Source organism: Nannobrachium achirus (genome assembly GCF_963921795.1).
Source record: "Nannobrachium achirus genome assembly, chromosome: 12".
In the NCBI taxonomy this organism is placed as follows: domain Eukaryota; kingdom Metazoa; phylum Chordata; class Actinopteri; order Myctophiformes; family Myctophidae; genus Nannobrachium; species Nannobrachium achirus.
The window spans coordinates 27,295,009-27,311,489 of record NC_137832.1 but is presented as its reverse complement, the minus strand read 5'-3'; the positions used below and the strand labels follow the sequence as shown (position 1 = coordinate 27,311,489).

The following is a 16,481-nucleotide window of genomic DNA, read 5'->3' as shown; positions in this document are numbered from 1 at the left end:
CAAAGACAAAGAGAGAACACGATGTTGAAGATAAGCGTAGGATTATAAAAACTCAAATCAGTACAAATGAGTATTTATTTATTTATTAATAAGCAAAGAATATATCTACATATTATATCGACAATGAAACATAGGAATACTCTAGGGCACACATACATTTCAGGTACTGAAATCCATAATAGCACACCTGTGTGTGTGTGTGTGTGTGTGTGTGTGTGTGTGTGTGTGTGTGTGTGTGTGTGTGTGTGTGTGTGTGTGTGTGTGTGTGTGTGTGTGTGTGTGTGTGTGGTGGAGGCACACCCCCTCCGCCCAAAAAGATGACAATTTTGTAAATGATTGAATGATGAAAGAATTCCAGCATCCCTACATACAATGTAATACAACTATTTTCATACACACATAGCTATCATAAGTGTACAAAAACGCAGCATTCTGGGTGCTTTAACTCCGACTCAGGCTGCGTGTTACACTCTCATAGAATTTTAGTGTGCAGGTTATTCTAGTGCCCGCTGGGAGCATCAACCTCAAAAAGGGGTCACAATTGGAGCTTTGTTAAATGCTCCACCCTCTTATCCTCCCTGTCAAGCACAATCAGCACTGTGCAAGAGAAAAGTAGGAGCATACTGTAGTGTAGTGTACTTTAGAGCCCTTGTCATAAGTACAACAAAACAAGCCATTAAAGCCATTAACACGTAATGTGCACGCACACATACACACACACAGCTTATGTGATTAAAGCCTTGCTATTATTAGTTGTTGTTGTTGTGGTACTGTGTCTGTAGGTGTGTCCCGTTTGACAATCCTTCCGTTTTGTGAGCACTTTTGTTCCCCAAACATGATTCAGCAGCCTTCAACCTGATAGGCTGAAAGTAAAGGTCTTTGTGTGGATTCCTCTTTGATGAAGTCATGGGAGGACCACTCTGTACTCGAACAGAGGGCACAAAGAAAGAACAGTTTGTAAGACATAATCTGGTAGGTACCTCTGGCTAAATTTTGACGGTGGATGAAGACACGTTATGCTGCCTGCTAGTGTTTTTTTTTGCCTGGCACTGATCAGACACTGTTGTGTGTGGTTCATGTGGAGTTCATTGCTGACAGCATTCATTTTAGTGTCATCATGAGACAAAAATCCAGACGGAATCTGCAGGGGAAAACAGCCAGGAAACATGCATGGGAGTAAACCAACATTCCACGAAGCCATGTAGACATGCAGGGAGGCCGTTTAAGAGATGTAATGAAAGCCGGGCTGAGCCTAATTCAAACATTCTTCATCTCCCACCCAAAGAGAAGCTTGCCAAGTCAAACAGCAACTACTGGCTTTAGGTTAACTGAGACAGCACGTACAGATTAGGCTGTAGGCCTTCACAACCACAAATCAACAACTTGTCCGTCCCTTTTCAAACTTTGCTATCTTATCTAGAGAACGTTTTGGATGCAAAATGTATTCTAAAGGAAAATAAAGGAGTTAAGATTGAACAGCTGGTTGACACTGTGGTAAGCCTCTGCTGTGTTTGCAGAGAAATAGTAGGATCCTGCTGAACCGGTTCTATCAGTATAGGAAAGTGGTGAAAGCACTTCCCTTTGAAGCATAATGATTAACATGATAGGCTCAATTCTGTAATATTGAAGATGTTTTTAGAAAATATTTGGGCTATGTTTTAATATTTCACTAACTGTAATTATCATTAAAAAAATTATAATAATAAAATAAAAAGAAACACCTTTAACATTGAACTTGAGTGTATACCTGCATCACCACTATGCAACTGTCAAGATAAGATATGCCATTTACACTGATATACTGTATGATTGATTAGGTCATTTTCACCATGCCCTTGTAGTCCAGGCCCTTAGGGAGTTAAAATGGTCATTCCGTGCTAATCAGTATAAAAGCACAACATTTTGCCCATATGTACATTATGTAGCCCAGGGCATGCTCTAATAACTAATAACTTAATAACTTAGCAATATAATCCACCTATAATGTTTTTGGTTGTAACCTTTGAACCAGATGATTATGATTGAGTTTTGCTTATATATATTGTTATTCAAGCAAATAGTAGCCTTGAGAACAATCCTTTTGATACAACTAGAACTAACAAATTTAAAAGCTCTCAAACAGATCAAAAGTGTTTAGAATTTGATCAATATATATATATATTTTTTTAAGAATCAGACCAGCAATTACTGACACACACACTTCTTTCTACCGAGAAAGATGATGTGCTCTCCATGTCTCCAACTAACCTGAATTTGACTTATCTACACTTCAGCCTTGAAACCATCCTGAAAAAGACACAAGAATCGTTCTGCACCTGCTGGGGCTAGAGATGGACCGATTGCAAAATTCTTGGCCGATACCAATCCACCGGTTTTATGAAGGCCTGACCTGCCAAAACCGATTTTTTCCGATACCGATTTCTTTAGCTAAGAACTAGAAAATAGGGTTGCTCCAATACCCCTTTTTTCAGGCCAAGTAGGCCTACAAGACATACTTCAATTTGAGTACCAATAAGCTAGAAGAACACTAATGCCAAAACAATCACAATAGTACAATATCCAAAATCACAGACAATATCTAGTCTAATATGACCGTCTGGACTAGGCAGGAGGAAAGCAGGTGACGCATGCTTTTTTTCCCCCCTTCTTTTTGGAGACGACATTCAGGGATTGACACTAACGGTTGCCCGACTGCCCGGGGCAAGTAAAAAAAGAGGTCGGGCAGGTGAAGTTTGCTACGGGGTTGCCCGACAGGGCAAGTGCACATTTTGAGTTATAATAATGAGATCTGTGCCTACTTGAACAGGGCTAGTGTTCCGTCTCTCTCTCTATCTCACTCTCGCTCCCCCCCTCCCAAGTCCCTCCACACACACACACACACACACACACACACACACACACACACACACACACACACACACACACACACACACACACACACACACACACACACACACACACACACACACACACACACACACACACACACACACACACACACACACACACACACACACCGAACGTGCAGCCAGTGGCTCATAGACTGTAAAAACAGTGGCTACTTGAGCTAGCAGTCGAAAACAGCTACTCTACAAGGCGTGCAAATTCACATTATGCTAAAGCATGGCCAGATTAATGCACACGCTTTACGGTGGGGAGAAAGTGAAAGAAGACAGAACTATTCCCGTAAAAGTGCCAAAATCTATAGCAAAGGCTGCTGAAGGAGCGCTCGAGCGCTAAAAATGTCCGTGAATATCGTCTATTTTCCGTGCGAAGCGTCTAATATGTCCGTGCTATCAACAGTGCCTTTCTGATGTTTCCATCCCTGTTGGTAGCCAGCCACACACATCCATACTATTGCGCTACATAATGCATTTAATCATGAGCAGCATGTGTGTCACTGTGTCCACTGCAGTCTGTTAGCGTTCTGTGCTAAGATAAGTACATCTCCAACTTGTCTGCTGTCCAGTGTTGCCAGGTTTTGTTTGTGAGAGAGAAACAAGCAACCTAGGTCTATGATTTTTGTTTTTATTATTATTATTTTGTGTGTGTGTGTGTGTGTGGGGGGGGGGGGGGGGGGGGGGGGAGGACCAGAGCACCAGAGCATCATGCTGTGCAGTGCCATAGACACAATTGGCATAAAACCAGTATTTATGTCAGTGACCTGCCGGTCACCGATTCGGCCGGTTTGACATCATACCTGCCGATTTTTGATATTGGCCGATTCCGATTTCCATCCCTAGCTGGGGCCAATGGCCTTTGGCCATAAAGGCATTTGTCTGTACAGTCGACATCAATATTGTAGTTATTATTTGAGACAAGCATCACAGAGCTCTGGATTTGACAGCCATATTGCTTTTGGCCAATATGGCGACCCCAAAGGATGCCGGCTCAGGTACCCTAGCTAAATCATTGGAGCTTGCCCTGGGCTACATCTGGGCCTACATTTGGTGCTTTTAGACCGATTAGCGCAAAATATCCCTAAGGGATATATAGGCTACTATTGATTGTGGCTGTGCCCTTCCTTTGACCTGTTTGACCCAATAGAAATAGAATAGATTTCTTCAGGGTGGGCTATTGATCAATCTAGCAGTGCAACAGTTAAACTAATTGATTTAAAATATTATTAAAATGATCAATCAGGTTCTGACGACACCTAGAGGTTCTTGAGGGAGTTCCAGGGGTTTACCAGCTACATTTGGATAGCATCAAAATCAGTTTGACCACTTTAACCCTATATATACAGCCATTTCAAAATGGTCAATCTACAATCTCACAATGTGTCGCATCGTGATGCAATGTGAGCTTGTAGATCTGTGATTTACAAAATATCTTGGGGGGGGGGGGGGGGGGGGGGAGTAACATTTGGTATATTTGTAAAACCTTTTAACTCATTGAGTGCCAGCCTATCACCACTAGAGGGCGCCCAGTGACCAGAGAATAATAGAGATATGCTGGTAATGCATGCCCAAGCCCTGGAGCCATGACTTGCCTGAACACTTTCCTTTGTGCATGTACAGGAAGAGGATGAAGTTAGCTTGAAGTTAGCTATTGGCTACCAAGCATTTTAGAAGCCTTATTTTCGTCAACTTAGCCATGATTAAACCTTGCACACCTCATGCATGGGAAAAAAACAGAGAAGAATGAGCTCTAAAAAATCCAATGCAATCCAGGATTGCATGGAGTGGATTTGTGCAGTTTGTTCACAGCTTTCAAACAAAGAAATCCGATTGGAAATCCGTTCAGGCATTCTTGAGATAATCGCCATTATGTTTTACATGTAATGTAAACAAAAATGGCTGCCCTGTATGTTAGATGGGGTTGTATGGGGGTGGAACATGCAAAATCGCGATTGAAATCATGTTCACCAGATTTGATGGGGTCCAAAAAAAAAAAAAAATTCAAAAAAAATTTTTTCAAAAAAAAAAAAAAAAATCTTTTTTTTTTTTTTTTTTTTTAAAGCCGAACTTGTTCGGGATCGGCACTCTACGATACGCTAATAAAGCCGAACTAGTTCGGGATTGGCACTCAAAGAGTTAAGAAGACAAATCTTGTGTTGGGGAGCCATATTAATTTTAGTTAAGTTGTATAACCACTGATGATAAACTAAGTTATGCTAATGCATGGCTATGTTGTGATTGACAACTCGCAACCATAAGCTACTGCAGCGATCAGGATGGAGGCATACTAGCAAAGCGTCTTCCCTGTAAAGTTCCACAGTAACAATGCAATCTCATTACAATGTACGATGGCTGCTAATGGTCAAAAAGTATGGTCTTCTACAGTTACAGTCAATTTGCCAAGACCGAGGCTTCAAAACAGAAATCCACTGATTCCACAAACAAATGAGTGACATCACGGTGACTCTTCATAAATCATTTACAGTTTATATACTACCAATACGTTTCCTTTGACCACACACACATTTCAATTTATGAGAGAGTAAGTGCATGAGTCTTCAACAGGGGCGTGGAACAGGACCCCTAGGGGATTCTCAGGCTGCATTCACACTAAAGAGTGATATACCCTTTCCTTGTCCTAGGGGAATGAGGGGGGAGAGTGGAATCCAATTAATTCCCTATGGAAGTAACATGGTTTCATGCCTCTTCCAAGCCTCTTGGGGTAGGGCGTCGTCGCTTTAACCCAAGAGGTTTGGAAGAGGCATGAAACCATGTGACTTCCATAGGAAATTAATTGGATTCCACTCTCGCCCCCTCATTCCCCTAGGACAAGGAGAGGGCAGGTGAGGTGACTTTACTGTGTGTAGGAAGCCTCAAAGTTACTAAGCCTCTTATAAGTTGCAAGGCTTTCTTAAAACAAAACAAAACAAACAAACAAAAACGTTTTATATACAACACAGCTGTATGAAAATATATGTGGTGGGAGGTCTGAAAAATACCCATGGAATATTAAAAAGTGTGCTTCTGTGCTAGGCATCCATTAGATACAGCTGGTTCTCTAAAAACAAAACAAAAAAACACCTGCCTAAATATAGTATGGGGGGGAAACAGGAATCATTCTTTAAACTGAAATAACTCATGACCGAGCAGTTCATGAATCACACTTCATGACAACTATTCTATGACAAACTGAAATATGTGTGGTCGTATAACCTAATTTCATTGTGAATATTCCCAGCTGCATTGTGTTAGTAGGACAAAGGGCCTCCCTTGTCGCAGGAAAGCCTAGTCTTTAGTGTCAGACCCTGTATCAGAACAACAGTGAAAAAGGGTAGTAATTCAAAACCACCTGCTTCCAGGGGGGAAAGGCAAGATCCAATACTCTTCCTGTATTTGCGGCCTAGAGTTGCCAGGAAGAGTAGGCTACGTCAACAGCAAGGTGAGTGAAGGAGAATGGCTATAAGGAATGGAGAGTGCAAGGAATGAACCCACGGAATGTAGTAAAAACCTGAACAAACAAACTTACTGAGTAAACACTAGATAAGATTACAGATACCAGAGTACAATAAAACATGAGTGAGGTTGTTCTAGTCCTGTTCAAAGGCTGCCCTTGGATGACTAACACAGAGAATTCACTGCCTCAGGGATAAAACACCATCCCTAGCTCACTCAACTTTATCCTGAGGGATATCAGAAACAACTTACTTTACAATAGCCCAATTCCAATGTATGATACACTCAAATAACTCAATGCAACTCATAGGTACTCGCTGTAACAGCAAGAATTAAAGGAGTCATCCAGACCAAAACACATATAGGGTTAAATCTGTCTTTTATCATACCCCTTTATACCTGCTTTAGTCCATTTTTTTCATAGCTGCCCCTGTTGCTAGATTTCGGCTGCCCCTGTTGCTAGATTTCGCAGGCCCTCTCATAACTAACAGAGTGTATAGCCTTTATACTAGTGCGGTTATTTCTTCAGCTTCAAAGTTAGTATTTTTTTATTGGATTGTGTTTACACAACGTCCTGAGACCAACCAAACCGCTGTTTTGACCTCACAGGCACCCTTACTTGTCAAACCGACCCCTCCCTCCCCTCCCTTTCTAGCCTCTCCTCTCCCTGCTCTGGTGCAGAGCAGAAGCCGTTTGACAAGTAAGGGTGCCTGTGAGGTCAAAACAGCGGTTTGGTTGGTCTCAGGACGTTGTGTAAACACAATCCAATAAAAAACAAGACCAGGTCAACCTGGTTGTGCCAGACCCCGGTTCTGCCAACTAGGGATGTCACCGAATAATCGATTTTCGATTATTCGTTCGGGCCGCCACTATTCGATTTTAATATTTCATAATCGAAAATCAAAAAAAAAAAAAAGAAATATATATATATATATATATATATATTTTTTTTTTTCATGGCTTCGTTTTTAAACAAAATATAGGCTAATAATAGTAATGTTATTAATAATAATAGTATGGCCATTCATTTATTAGCACCACCACAACTGTAAAGTAAACTGTTACTAGAGCCATCAGCGCCACACTCCTGCTGCGTGCTGCCTGCGCACTGACTGCAACTGCTGCATATACACCCCCACCCCTCCCCCCTGCCACAGGCAGACAGGCACACGTGCGATTGTTTGTTTGGCAAAGAGAGAAGAGAACTGTGAGAGACACGCTAAAAACAAGATGCCGAAAGTTTCACGAAAGAGTTCCTCGTGGAACTACTTCGACAAAATCAGCGACACAGAGGTAAAATGCAAGCTGTGTGAAAAGACTTTGTCCTACCGCAACTCAACTTCAGCCATGAATTATCATTTGAGTGCGAAGCACCCCACCGTGACAGTAGCCGAGGCAGAGAAAGAAGCAGCACAGCCACGTATCACCGACTATGCAACTACAGCTCGTCTTTGTGATGGAAAGCGTGCACAAGAAATCACTGCTTTGATAACTAATATGATAGTTAAGGACATGCTCCCAGTGAGTTTCGTGGAAGGAAAGGGCTTCATTAAACTCATGGAAACTTTGGAACCACAGTACAAGATCCCATGCCGAACAACAATCACTGCTCGGATCGAGAAGCTGTACATGAGAGAGTCAAATGATCTGCGCATAAGATTGTTAATTGTTCCAAAAGTGGCGATAACTACCGACGGATGGACGGCACTCACAACTGAAAGCTACGTCACCATAACCCTCCATTACATTGATGATACATGGGTGTTGAAGTGTGCAGTGCTGCAGACGAGGGCTATGCCTGAAAGGCACACTGCTGAGAATTTAGCCAATGGGCTTCTCAGTGCCACCGAGTCCTGGGGGATTCAAGATAAAGTGGTTGCATGTGTCCATGACAATGCCAGCAATATCGTTCTTGCCAACAACCAGTACTTGGAATGGGAATCAAGTCCATGCTATGCCCATACACTTCAACTAGCCATTAATGATGGTTTCAAGCTCAAACACGTACAGCACATTGTTGCCGGGGCCAGCCGACTGGTGTCACACTTCAATCACAGCACTACAGCCACACAGGCGCTTCGTCAGAAACAGGTTTGTCCCCCCCCTTAATTATTTTTTTAATGGAAATAATAAACAATATAATGTCTTTATTTAATTTGTGCACGTGCGCACACACACACACACACACACACACACACACACACACACACACACACACACAATAAAGAAGTGTGTGCTTATGTAAACCTGTGATGTGACAAAACTAATTCTTAATTATTTTTATTCTGATTCAGGCTGATCAAAAGCTGGAGAAACACTGTCTGATTCAATACTGTCGCACGAGATGGAACTCCATTTTTGAAATGTTTGAGCGTCTGCTGGAGCAGCGCTGGGCTGTTACTGCTGTCCTTTCGGACCGAAGTGTCACAAAGCTGGCCGACGCGAGGACACTGGAGCTTGCTGACGACTCTTGGACCGTGATGGAGGAGCTGCTGTCCGTGTTGCGCGCCCTGCAACTTGCAACCACTGCCCTGAGTGGAGAGTCTGGGGTCTCCTGTTCTATGGTTTATCCCACTACATCAACGCTGCTGCACACACACCTGCCTGTTACTCCTGGAGAGTCAAAAAAGGTTGCGGAGTTCAAGCAAGCCGTGGCTCAGTCACTGGAAAAGCGAATGAAACCCGACGACGTGGAGAGTGCAGAGAAAGTACCCTTCATTGCATCATTTCTCGACCCACGGCATAAGCACCTCAAGTTCGCTAACCGTGTGCTTAAGGATGCTGTCAAGGCCAAAGTCACGGCGATGCTTTCAGCCCTAGCAGCAGCCGAAGACGACGACCCAGTGGTCATCGAGGAGGAGGAGGAGGACTCAGCGGAGGAAGGGGCGTCTGGTGGTGGTGAAGCCGCGAAGAGACCACGATATGACAAGAACGAGTCTGCAATGTTAACCTTGTTTGGCGACGATTATCACAAGGAGCAGCCACTAACGCCTGAAATGGAATTAAGCCGTTACTGCGACGAAAACTCCATTGCTCCCAATTTGGATCCACTCCGCTGGTGGGAAGTTAATGAGAACAGGTACGCGAGGTTGGCACAACTTGCGAGGGCATACTTGTGTGTGCCAGCCACATCTGTCCCCTCGGAAAGGGTTTTTTCGGCGGCAGGACTTGTTGTTAATCGGCTGCGCACACGCCTACTCCCTGAGCATGTTGACCAGCTCATCTTTTTGAACAAAAACGAGTAAGAGTCAAGAGACGTTTTGTTGTTACTGATGGCTTTGCAGTTTTGATTCACTGTTTGATGCATGCTTAAACAAAGCAACTGACACTTTAATTTGTTATTTTTGTCTGATTAGACTAGGCCTACTGTATTTCATTTTGTTTGTGATTATTAAATAACTAGGCTAGGCCTACTGTATTTTATTTTATTCTAGACATATGTAACAACTACATAGGGATAAAATGGGGTTACAAATAATTGGCTACTCTAAATAAAAAAAGAGAAAAGGGAAATTGTTCGATAAATAACTAGAATAACTGAATTGGGGATAAAATGGGGTTAAAAATAATTGGCTACTGTAAATGAAAAATATAAAAAAGTGTTCTGGCCTATTGTTCTGCCATTGCCTCCAAGTCTTTAACTAATGCAGGCTACATGATGGCTTATGGCTATTGTTTTTTTTCCTGAAATGTTGCTTAATGTTTATCATTACCTGAAAGTTATACATGTAACTTGAAAAAGCATGAAGGTGCATTGCATTCCAGTAAAAAGAGAAATAAAAATAAAATTGAGAAAAAAAATTATTTCTTTTTTTTTTTTTTTTTTTTTTTTTTGAGGGGAGGGGGGGGGGTCGATTTTCGATTAAAAATCGAATAGTACTGTAGAATAATCGATTTTGGTAAAAGTCCATTTCTGACATCCCTACTGCCAACCCTCTGGGCCTATAAATTTAATGGTACATTTATAGGCTGTCTGTCCCTTTATAGGCTGTCTGTCCCTCCCTCATGTCATCATCATTTGTGACATCATTGTGACCAAATATGGAGAAAAGAGGGACAGACCGACAGACAAAGCAAAAGGCTTTGTCTGTCGGTCTGTCCCTCCCTCATGTCATTGTGATGACATGAAGGCTTTGTCTGTCGGTCTATCCCTCCCTCATGTCATCATCATGTCATCATCATGACCATCTATGGAGAAAACCCGGACAGACCGACATTTGCTTATGTAGGCCTACCCATTTCATGGGTCTGGCAAATACTAACTTTGAAGCTGAAGAAATAACCGCACTAGTATAAAGGCTATACACTCTGTTAGTTATGAGAGGGCCCGCAAAATCTAGCAACAGGGGCAGCCGAAATCTAGCAAAAGGGGCAGCTATGAAAAAAATCGACTAAAGCAGGTATAAAGGGGTATGATAAAAGACAGATTTAACCCTATATGTGTTTTGGTCTGGATGACTCCTTTAAGTATATGGCGTTTGTGTTTAGAAGGAATTTTCAATAGGCCTATTTGTTATTGAAGGCCACTGATATTTTACTATAGGTTACATGGTGTAAAATGAAAAATAAAATGCTACTGTGGTGTCAAACTAAGGCTGGGCAATATTATTCAAATCAATATGATTATTTCAAACTTTTTCATCCATATTGATAATGAACAATATATGTTTTTAAAGAAGTGAAAATGGGCGATCACTACTGTGTGTGTGTGTGTGTACTTAAATAAAATGTAAGTGATAAAAAAAAGAAAAAAGAAAATGGACGAACACAAGCTCACAACGCATTGGGTCGTGACGTGTTGCGAGTAGATGAGCTATTGGGCTATTTTCACCATTTTTGCAAAGTGACAAAGCGTAATACATAAGTTGTTAATCAGATCAATCGATTTAGTTGATTATGAAAAAATGGATTCGAATTTTTGTTAACATGAGAAATCTAAAACTATCCACCCGTTTCCACAAGACTTTACTGTAGCATTATCTGCGGGACACTTCCGGTTAACAGCAGACATACAAGCTCACGTCGCGTTGCAGATGCAACCGTTGTGAGCTTGTAGATCACACTTGGCTGCGACGCCGGAAATGCCGCTCGCCTTCTGCGCAATGCACGATGGGATGTTGTAAAGTAGTCAAAAAAAGAATCTTGATTATTCGATTAACAGCTCTTAAGTTTCGGTTTTAAGCAATATTACACGAGAGGGTGTGGGTTATCGTGATTATTGGCACGCCTGCGTTTGCGGCAGAAACGAGCCGAAGGCGAGTTCCAGAGGCAGCGCAGAAGTGCCAATAATCACATTAAAACACACCCTCTCGTGTAATATTGAAAAAGAAATGCCACATTTAGCTACTATGTCCCTGAACTTCACATGAAAACTGCTAGCCTAGATGCTAGCATAGTGTTGGGAGAGGGAACGTTTGATGAGACCCATGTGGTAATGCTCATTATTCGCACGGGTAGAAAGCCATTTCAACTAATCAGATCGCTTCATCAGAACTACCTGTTGTATAATTTTGGTTAATTAACTATGTCAAACATAGGCAGCCATTGTGAGAAGGGTTTAAAACTAGCTCAACTGCCCACATTAACTCTCCTACTGCCAGATTATTTATTTATTTATTGGGTCTGGTGCCATCAAAAAGCGGCTTACCTTTGCGACGTTATAGCAGATAGACAGACATTTATTTATTTTTATTTTTTATTGTGCAATAGTGCACTTTGGTCTGCCAGGCAGCAGAGGGCGGCGTCATGCGAGAATGAATGTGAATTTGCCTGTTATGTGTTGAAGAAGAAGAAGACCAGTCACTGGCCACAGAGCCTTACAGCCAGAGGAAATCAACAAGGAAGTGAATTGTTCTCCGTTGATCTAACGCATAATGGATTGTTTACACCATCACCGCGGAAAATGTGTTTATAGTACACGGCCGCGCGACCCCTCATCAGCTTACAGTCATCAGACGAACGAACCGAACGAGCGCCGTATTGGCATCGAGGTTCTGTAAAAAATGGGGCGAACGTTAACGTTCAAAGCGTGGGGAGAGTTAAAGACAGCTTAATTTTTTCAAATGTCAGAAAACACTCCACATTACATAAGTGCACACCCATATAGCACACCCATGCTAGTACGTCATTGAAGTGGATGTCCATGATGCTACACTACCTCATCATAACAGTGGATGTTCAGCCTGACCTGAGTCATGAAACAAACTTGGGTGTGTGTGAGCTTACTGTAAATACCAACTAGAGAAAAAAATGGGCTGTCATGCATGTCAGCTCTGTGGGAAAAAGATCTCCTGACAGGCTTATATCACCCATCTGACCTGGCAAGGGTAAAGATGGATTCACACTGCCTTATTAAGTGGAATTCCAGTACTTGGAATGGAATGGTAATGGTTTGAGTGGTCAACTATAGCAAACATAGAGCATAGAGGGAAGTGATCCGATTGTTTTTCCACCAGGTCCATGGTTTCTGTTTTTCCCTATCAAGAGAGATAAGGGACCTATGATAGATAAGGGAAGAGGAAGGGAGGGACTTGTGGCCCAGGCCCATAAGATTTAGGCAGTGTTTATTTTGTAGCTTGTGATAAAATATTCATATATAAAGGAATTCATATGTTTAAGATTTGGCAAAAATATGGCAAATGTGCATTTTGTTAAATGTTTAGTGTTGTTTTGACTTCAACACCTAGTCTTGATTTGAAGGATATCGGTTAACATGGATGAGACTAAATTCTAATAATTACTTTTCTTAGTCATACTTTGCTCTGAAACCAAATCTCAAAAGCATCTTACGAATACATTCTAAAATATAGGTAGTGATTTGTAATAACATGGAAGTGGTAGGACTTAACTCATATTGGAAATTGTTAATCTGCTGCAATCTTAAGCCTCAAGTTATTACATGTCCCCTTTCCACACACCTATTGTCAAATTAAATGTTACAAGCTCTGTGAACCGCTTTTTTTCCTTTTTGAGTTTCCAAATCAGAAGTCAGAACTTCCCAAGAACTAGTCTCTCGATTACCATTCTGGCTAGCCATCGTCACGAACCGCCCACTTGTCCCTTTTCTGTGAAGCGTAGCGACTCTGAGGCTGTCTCGAGAGATTACTCGATTACAGACTTCTGCATTGCTGCAAAGGGAAAAGAGCGACAGAACTTTTCCCTGACGATGGCTAGCCAGATTGCCCAAGAACCGACATGTCTTAAAATCAAAAGGCCTGCCATAAAACCAGGGAGAACAAAATGGCATGCTGTGCCAGTAGATAACTGTACAGTACTGAGGCAAAGGGGAATTAATCATAAAGTACTACTAGACATTCTAGTACTTCATGTGCGATGTAATATCCTACAGCAAGAAACAAGAGCTAAAAGGTTAAATAAACTACAAAGAGATCAGCCTAGATTTTCCACAGTTATTCCATTTTGATATGTTGACAAATTAAATGAGTAGAAAAACAACTTTATAAAGTAAACACATTTTAAAAGTTACTGTATCAATCAAGGCAAGAAATAAACAAACTATCTACTGGCCACAGAGGATTGTTTATCCTCAAATATTTTCCCCCCGTTCCAACCAATCAAAATATAGTCAAGCTAGCCCATCTAAAAACACCAAATGACAGTTGGTTATTTGACACAGAGGTGCCACTGATTTCTGGTGAGTGGTGTTAATTTTCCACCCTGGGTACAAGTCCAGCCTTCACGACATAACAACAATAGGGATAGTTTGGCAACCATTGCTGGATTATGTTTCACACAACTCAATGTTCTATCTAGTCTCAACCATGGAGGTCAAAGGGAGAGAACAGCTTGAGCCTAAGGGCTCACATTCTTTGTTCCTTCAAATATGTAGGCGCTATGAGAGATGGTGGAAATGAGACATGACCACTACTGTTGTCCCCCTCCCCCATCGACATGTGTAGTTATCACTCACAAACATTAAATAATGACCTTGCAATTTATGCATGTAATTTGTGTAATAAATGTTAAAAAGGGACAATCAATAATATTTTAACAGTGATCAAATCAACGTCAACAAAACATGTACAGCCACAAACACATTTACAAAACACACGTTACTTTTATGTGTTAGTCCTTGAATCTACAACCAAGAGAATTAAAACCATTTTGGTGTGTGGGGCTACCAACTTTTACATCAGGGGTAAGGGGTTGTGCTTAAAGACAAAGCCTACTAGACTACATTCCAATTTTTGTACCAGTGATTTGTACTGTCATGAAACTGTACTTTTTTGGAGCTGTGTGAAGCACAGGCTCCCTATACGTGGCTGTGTGGGTCTGTCTGTGTGTGTGTGTGTGTATGTAGCCTGAACTTCCTAAACTTCGGCACGCCACTAGTCCCACAGTTTTGCCACCACACACTCGCGCCATATGTCAAATCGACCGGCTTACTCGGGAATCGTGGGCTATTACTTTTCTAAGAGAAAGGTTCTATAGTTTAATTGATATTAATTTATTAGTGAATTAATTTTCCCCATTGACTTATAATGGGAATCGCAAAAACTCACATTCAATTATTTGTCTCTCGCAAACCATAGGGGCTAGAGTTTCAAGACTTGGAGAGGAGGTTCATAATGATTTCAAGGATTAAATAAAAAATAATTGTGTCATTTGGCCGCATGGTGGCGCCATAACACCCCACTTTACGTTTTGGCCTGTAACTCTTGAACCGTAGGTCGGAAAATAAAAAATATTTTTTCCCTGGATTCCTTGGGCCATGACGCATCTCCCCATATAGGCCACGCCCATTTGCGCCATGATAGATTTTCCGCCATCTTGAATTTTCTCCAAAACACACTTTTTGCTCCTTTTCCTACATATTTTCTTCAAATGTCACAAAAATCGGTACACATGATCCACACACACACACACACACACACACACACACACACACACACACACACACACACACACACACAGCTCCACTTCACACGGGTGTGATTTTTCTATTGCAAACTTCTAATAAATTCTTCAATCAATTCATCTAATAGACAGTGGTTCTCAAAGTGGGTTATGGGGACCCCCAGGGGTCTTTGAGGGAGTTCCAGGGGGTGCCCAGCTAAATGATAGCTAGGAACCAAATGGACCCTTGTTGTGGGCATGGTTGTGGGTCTGTTGTGAGTGTCAGTGTACCAATGGGGGACTGAGCAGTGTTTAGACCTCCCGTTGGTTAGACCAGGTTAACCGAGAGATGCAACCAACATTCACCAGGTTTAATAGCATTCACTAGCGTCGGCAGGTTAGCTACTCACCAGGTTAGCATTTACCAGCGTTAGATTTACTGAGGTTAGGGTTAAGATTAGGTTTAGGTGGTCAAACCAAAGGCAAGTCTTAACAAATGCCATATGTTATGTTACCAAAAAGGGAACCAAATGGACCCTGGTTCATAGAAGAGCACTGTTATAGAAGAGTACTCACTCTGTCTTTTTACGGGATTTGTTGTCGTGGAGATCCAGTAAGTTGATCACAGCTTGGCCCAGGAACTTGTCGAGCCCCACCTGGGCACGGTGCATCACAGTGATGGAAAGCGTACACCGTTCCGCGTTGTTTTGGTGCAACAATGGAAGTTCGAAATTCGCCTCTTCTTTCCACACCGGCGCCACGGACTTCTCGGCCACCGAGGTGGAGAACTTGTCTTTGGCCACCTGGAATATGGCATAGGCATCGTTGGTTCCATTCTTCCCCTTAACACGCAGGTTCCTAGCCTGGTGCACCGTTACCTGTACGCTGGTCGGATAGTATTGCTGGCTTTGGTCGGACAAAGACATTGTCAAAGCTTATAATTAAGCTTTGACAAATATGAATAATGTAGAAAGGTCCTAGACCTTCTTCTTGAAGTGTATCTTCAGCCTCCAACACGTCTGTGCTGGTTGTATGTACTATTGTAGTAACGTTACCCAGGCAGCTTGTTCCAGACCAGGAAGCGCAGTGTTTTGTTACCACTACAAATACCCAGGACGGATAGAGGGATGCTCCTCCTCCCTCGTATCCCTGCAACAAACAAATAAACTCTCAACAACTGAGCGTAACCTACAAGTTACTGACTAACCAGCGTAGCGAAATCAATACATAATCGCGGCAAAAAGCGACGCTATGACGAAACATATCATCACA

At 42.0% G+C, this 16,481-nt stretch overlaps 1 protein-coding gene across 1 annotated transcript in view; it reads right to left on the bottom strand.

The window, feature by feature from the left end:
* rab11fip1a (RAB11 family interacting protein 1 (class I) a) overlaps window positions 1–16,296 on the bottom strand; it is a 28,325-nt gene extending 12,029 nt beyond the window's left edge. The window contains exon 1 of the mRNA XM_080738376.1: window positions 15,786–16,296. Coding sequence (XP_080594502.1) covers window positions 15,786–16,135 — 350 coding nt within the window. The 5' untranslated portion in view covers window positions 16,136–16,296. The remainder of the gene's footprint in view (window positions 1–15,785) is intronic.
* Window positions 16,297–16,481: the final 185 nt, after the last annotated feature.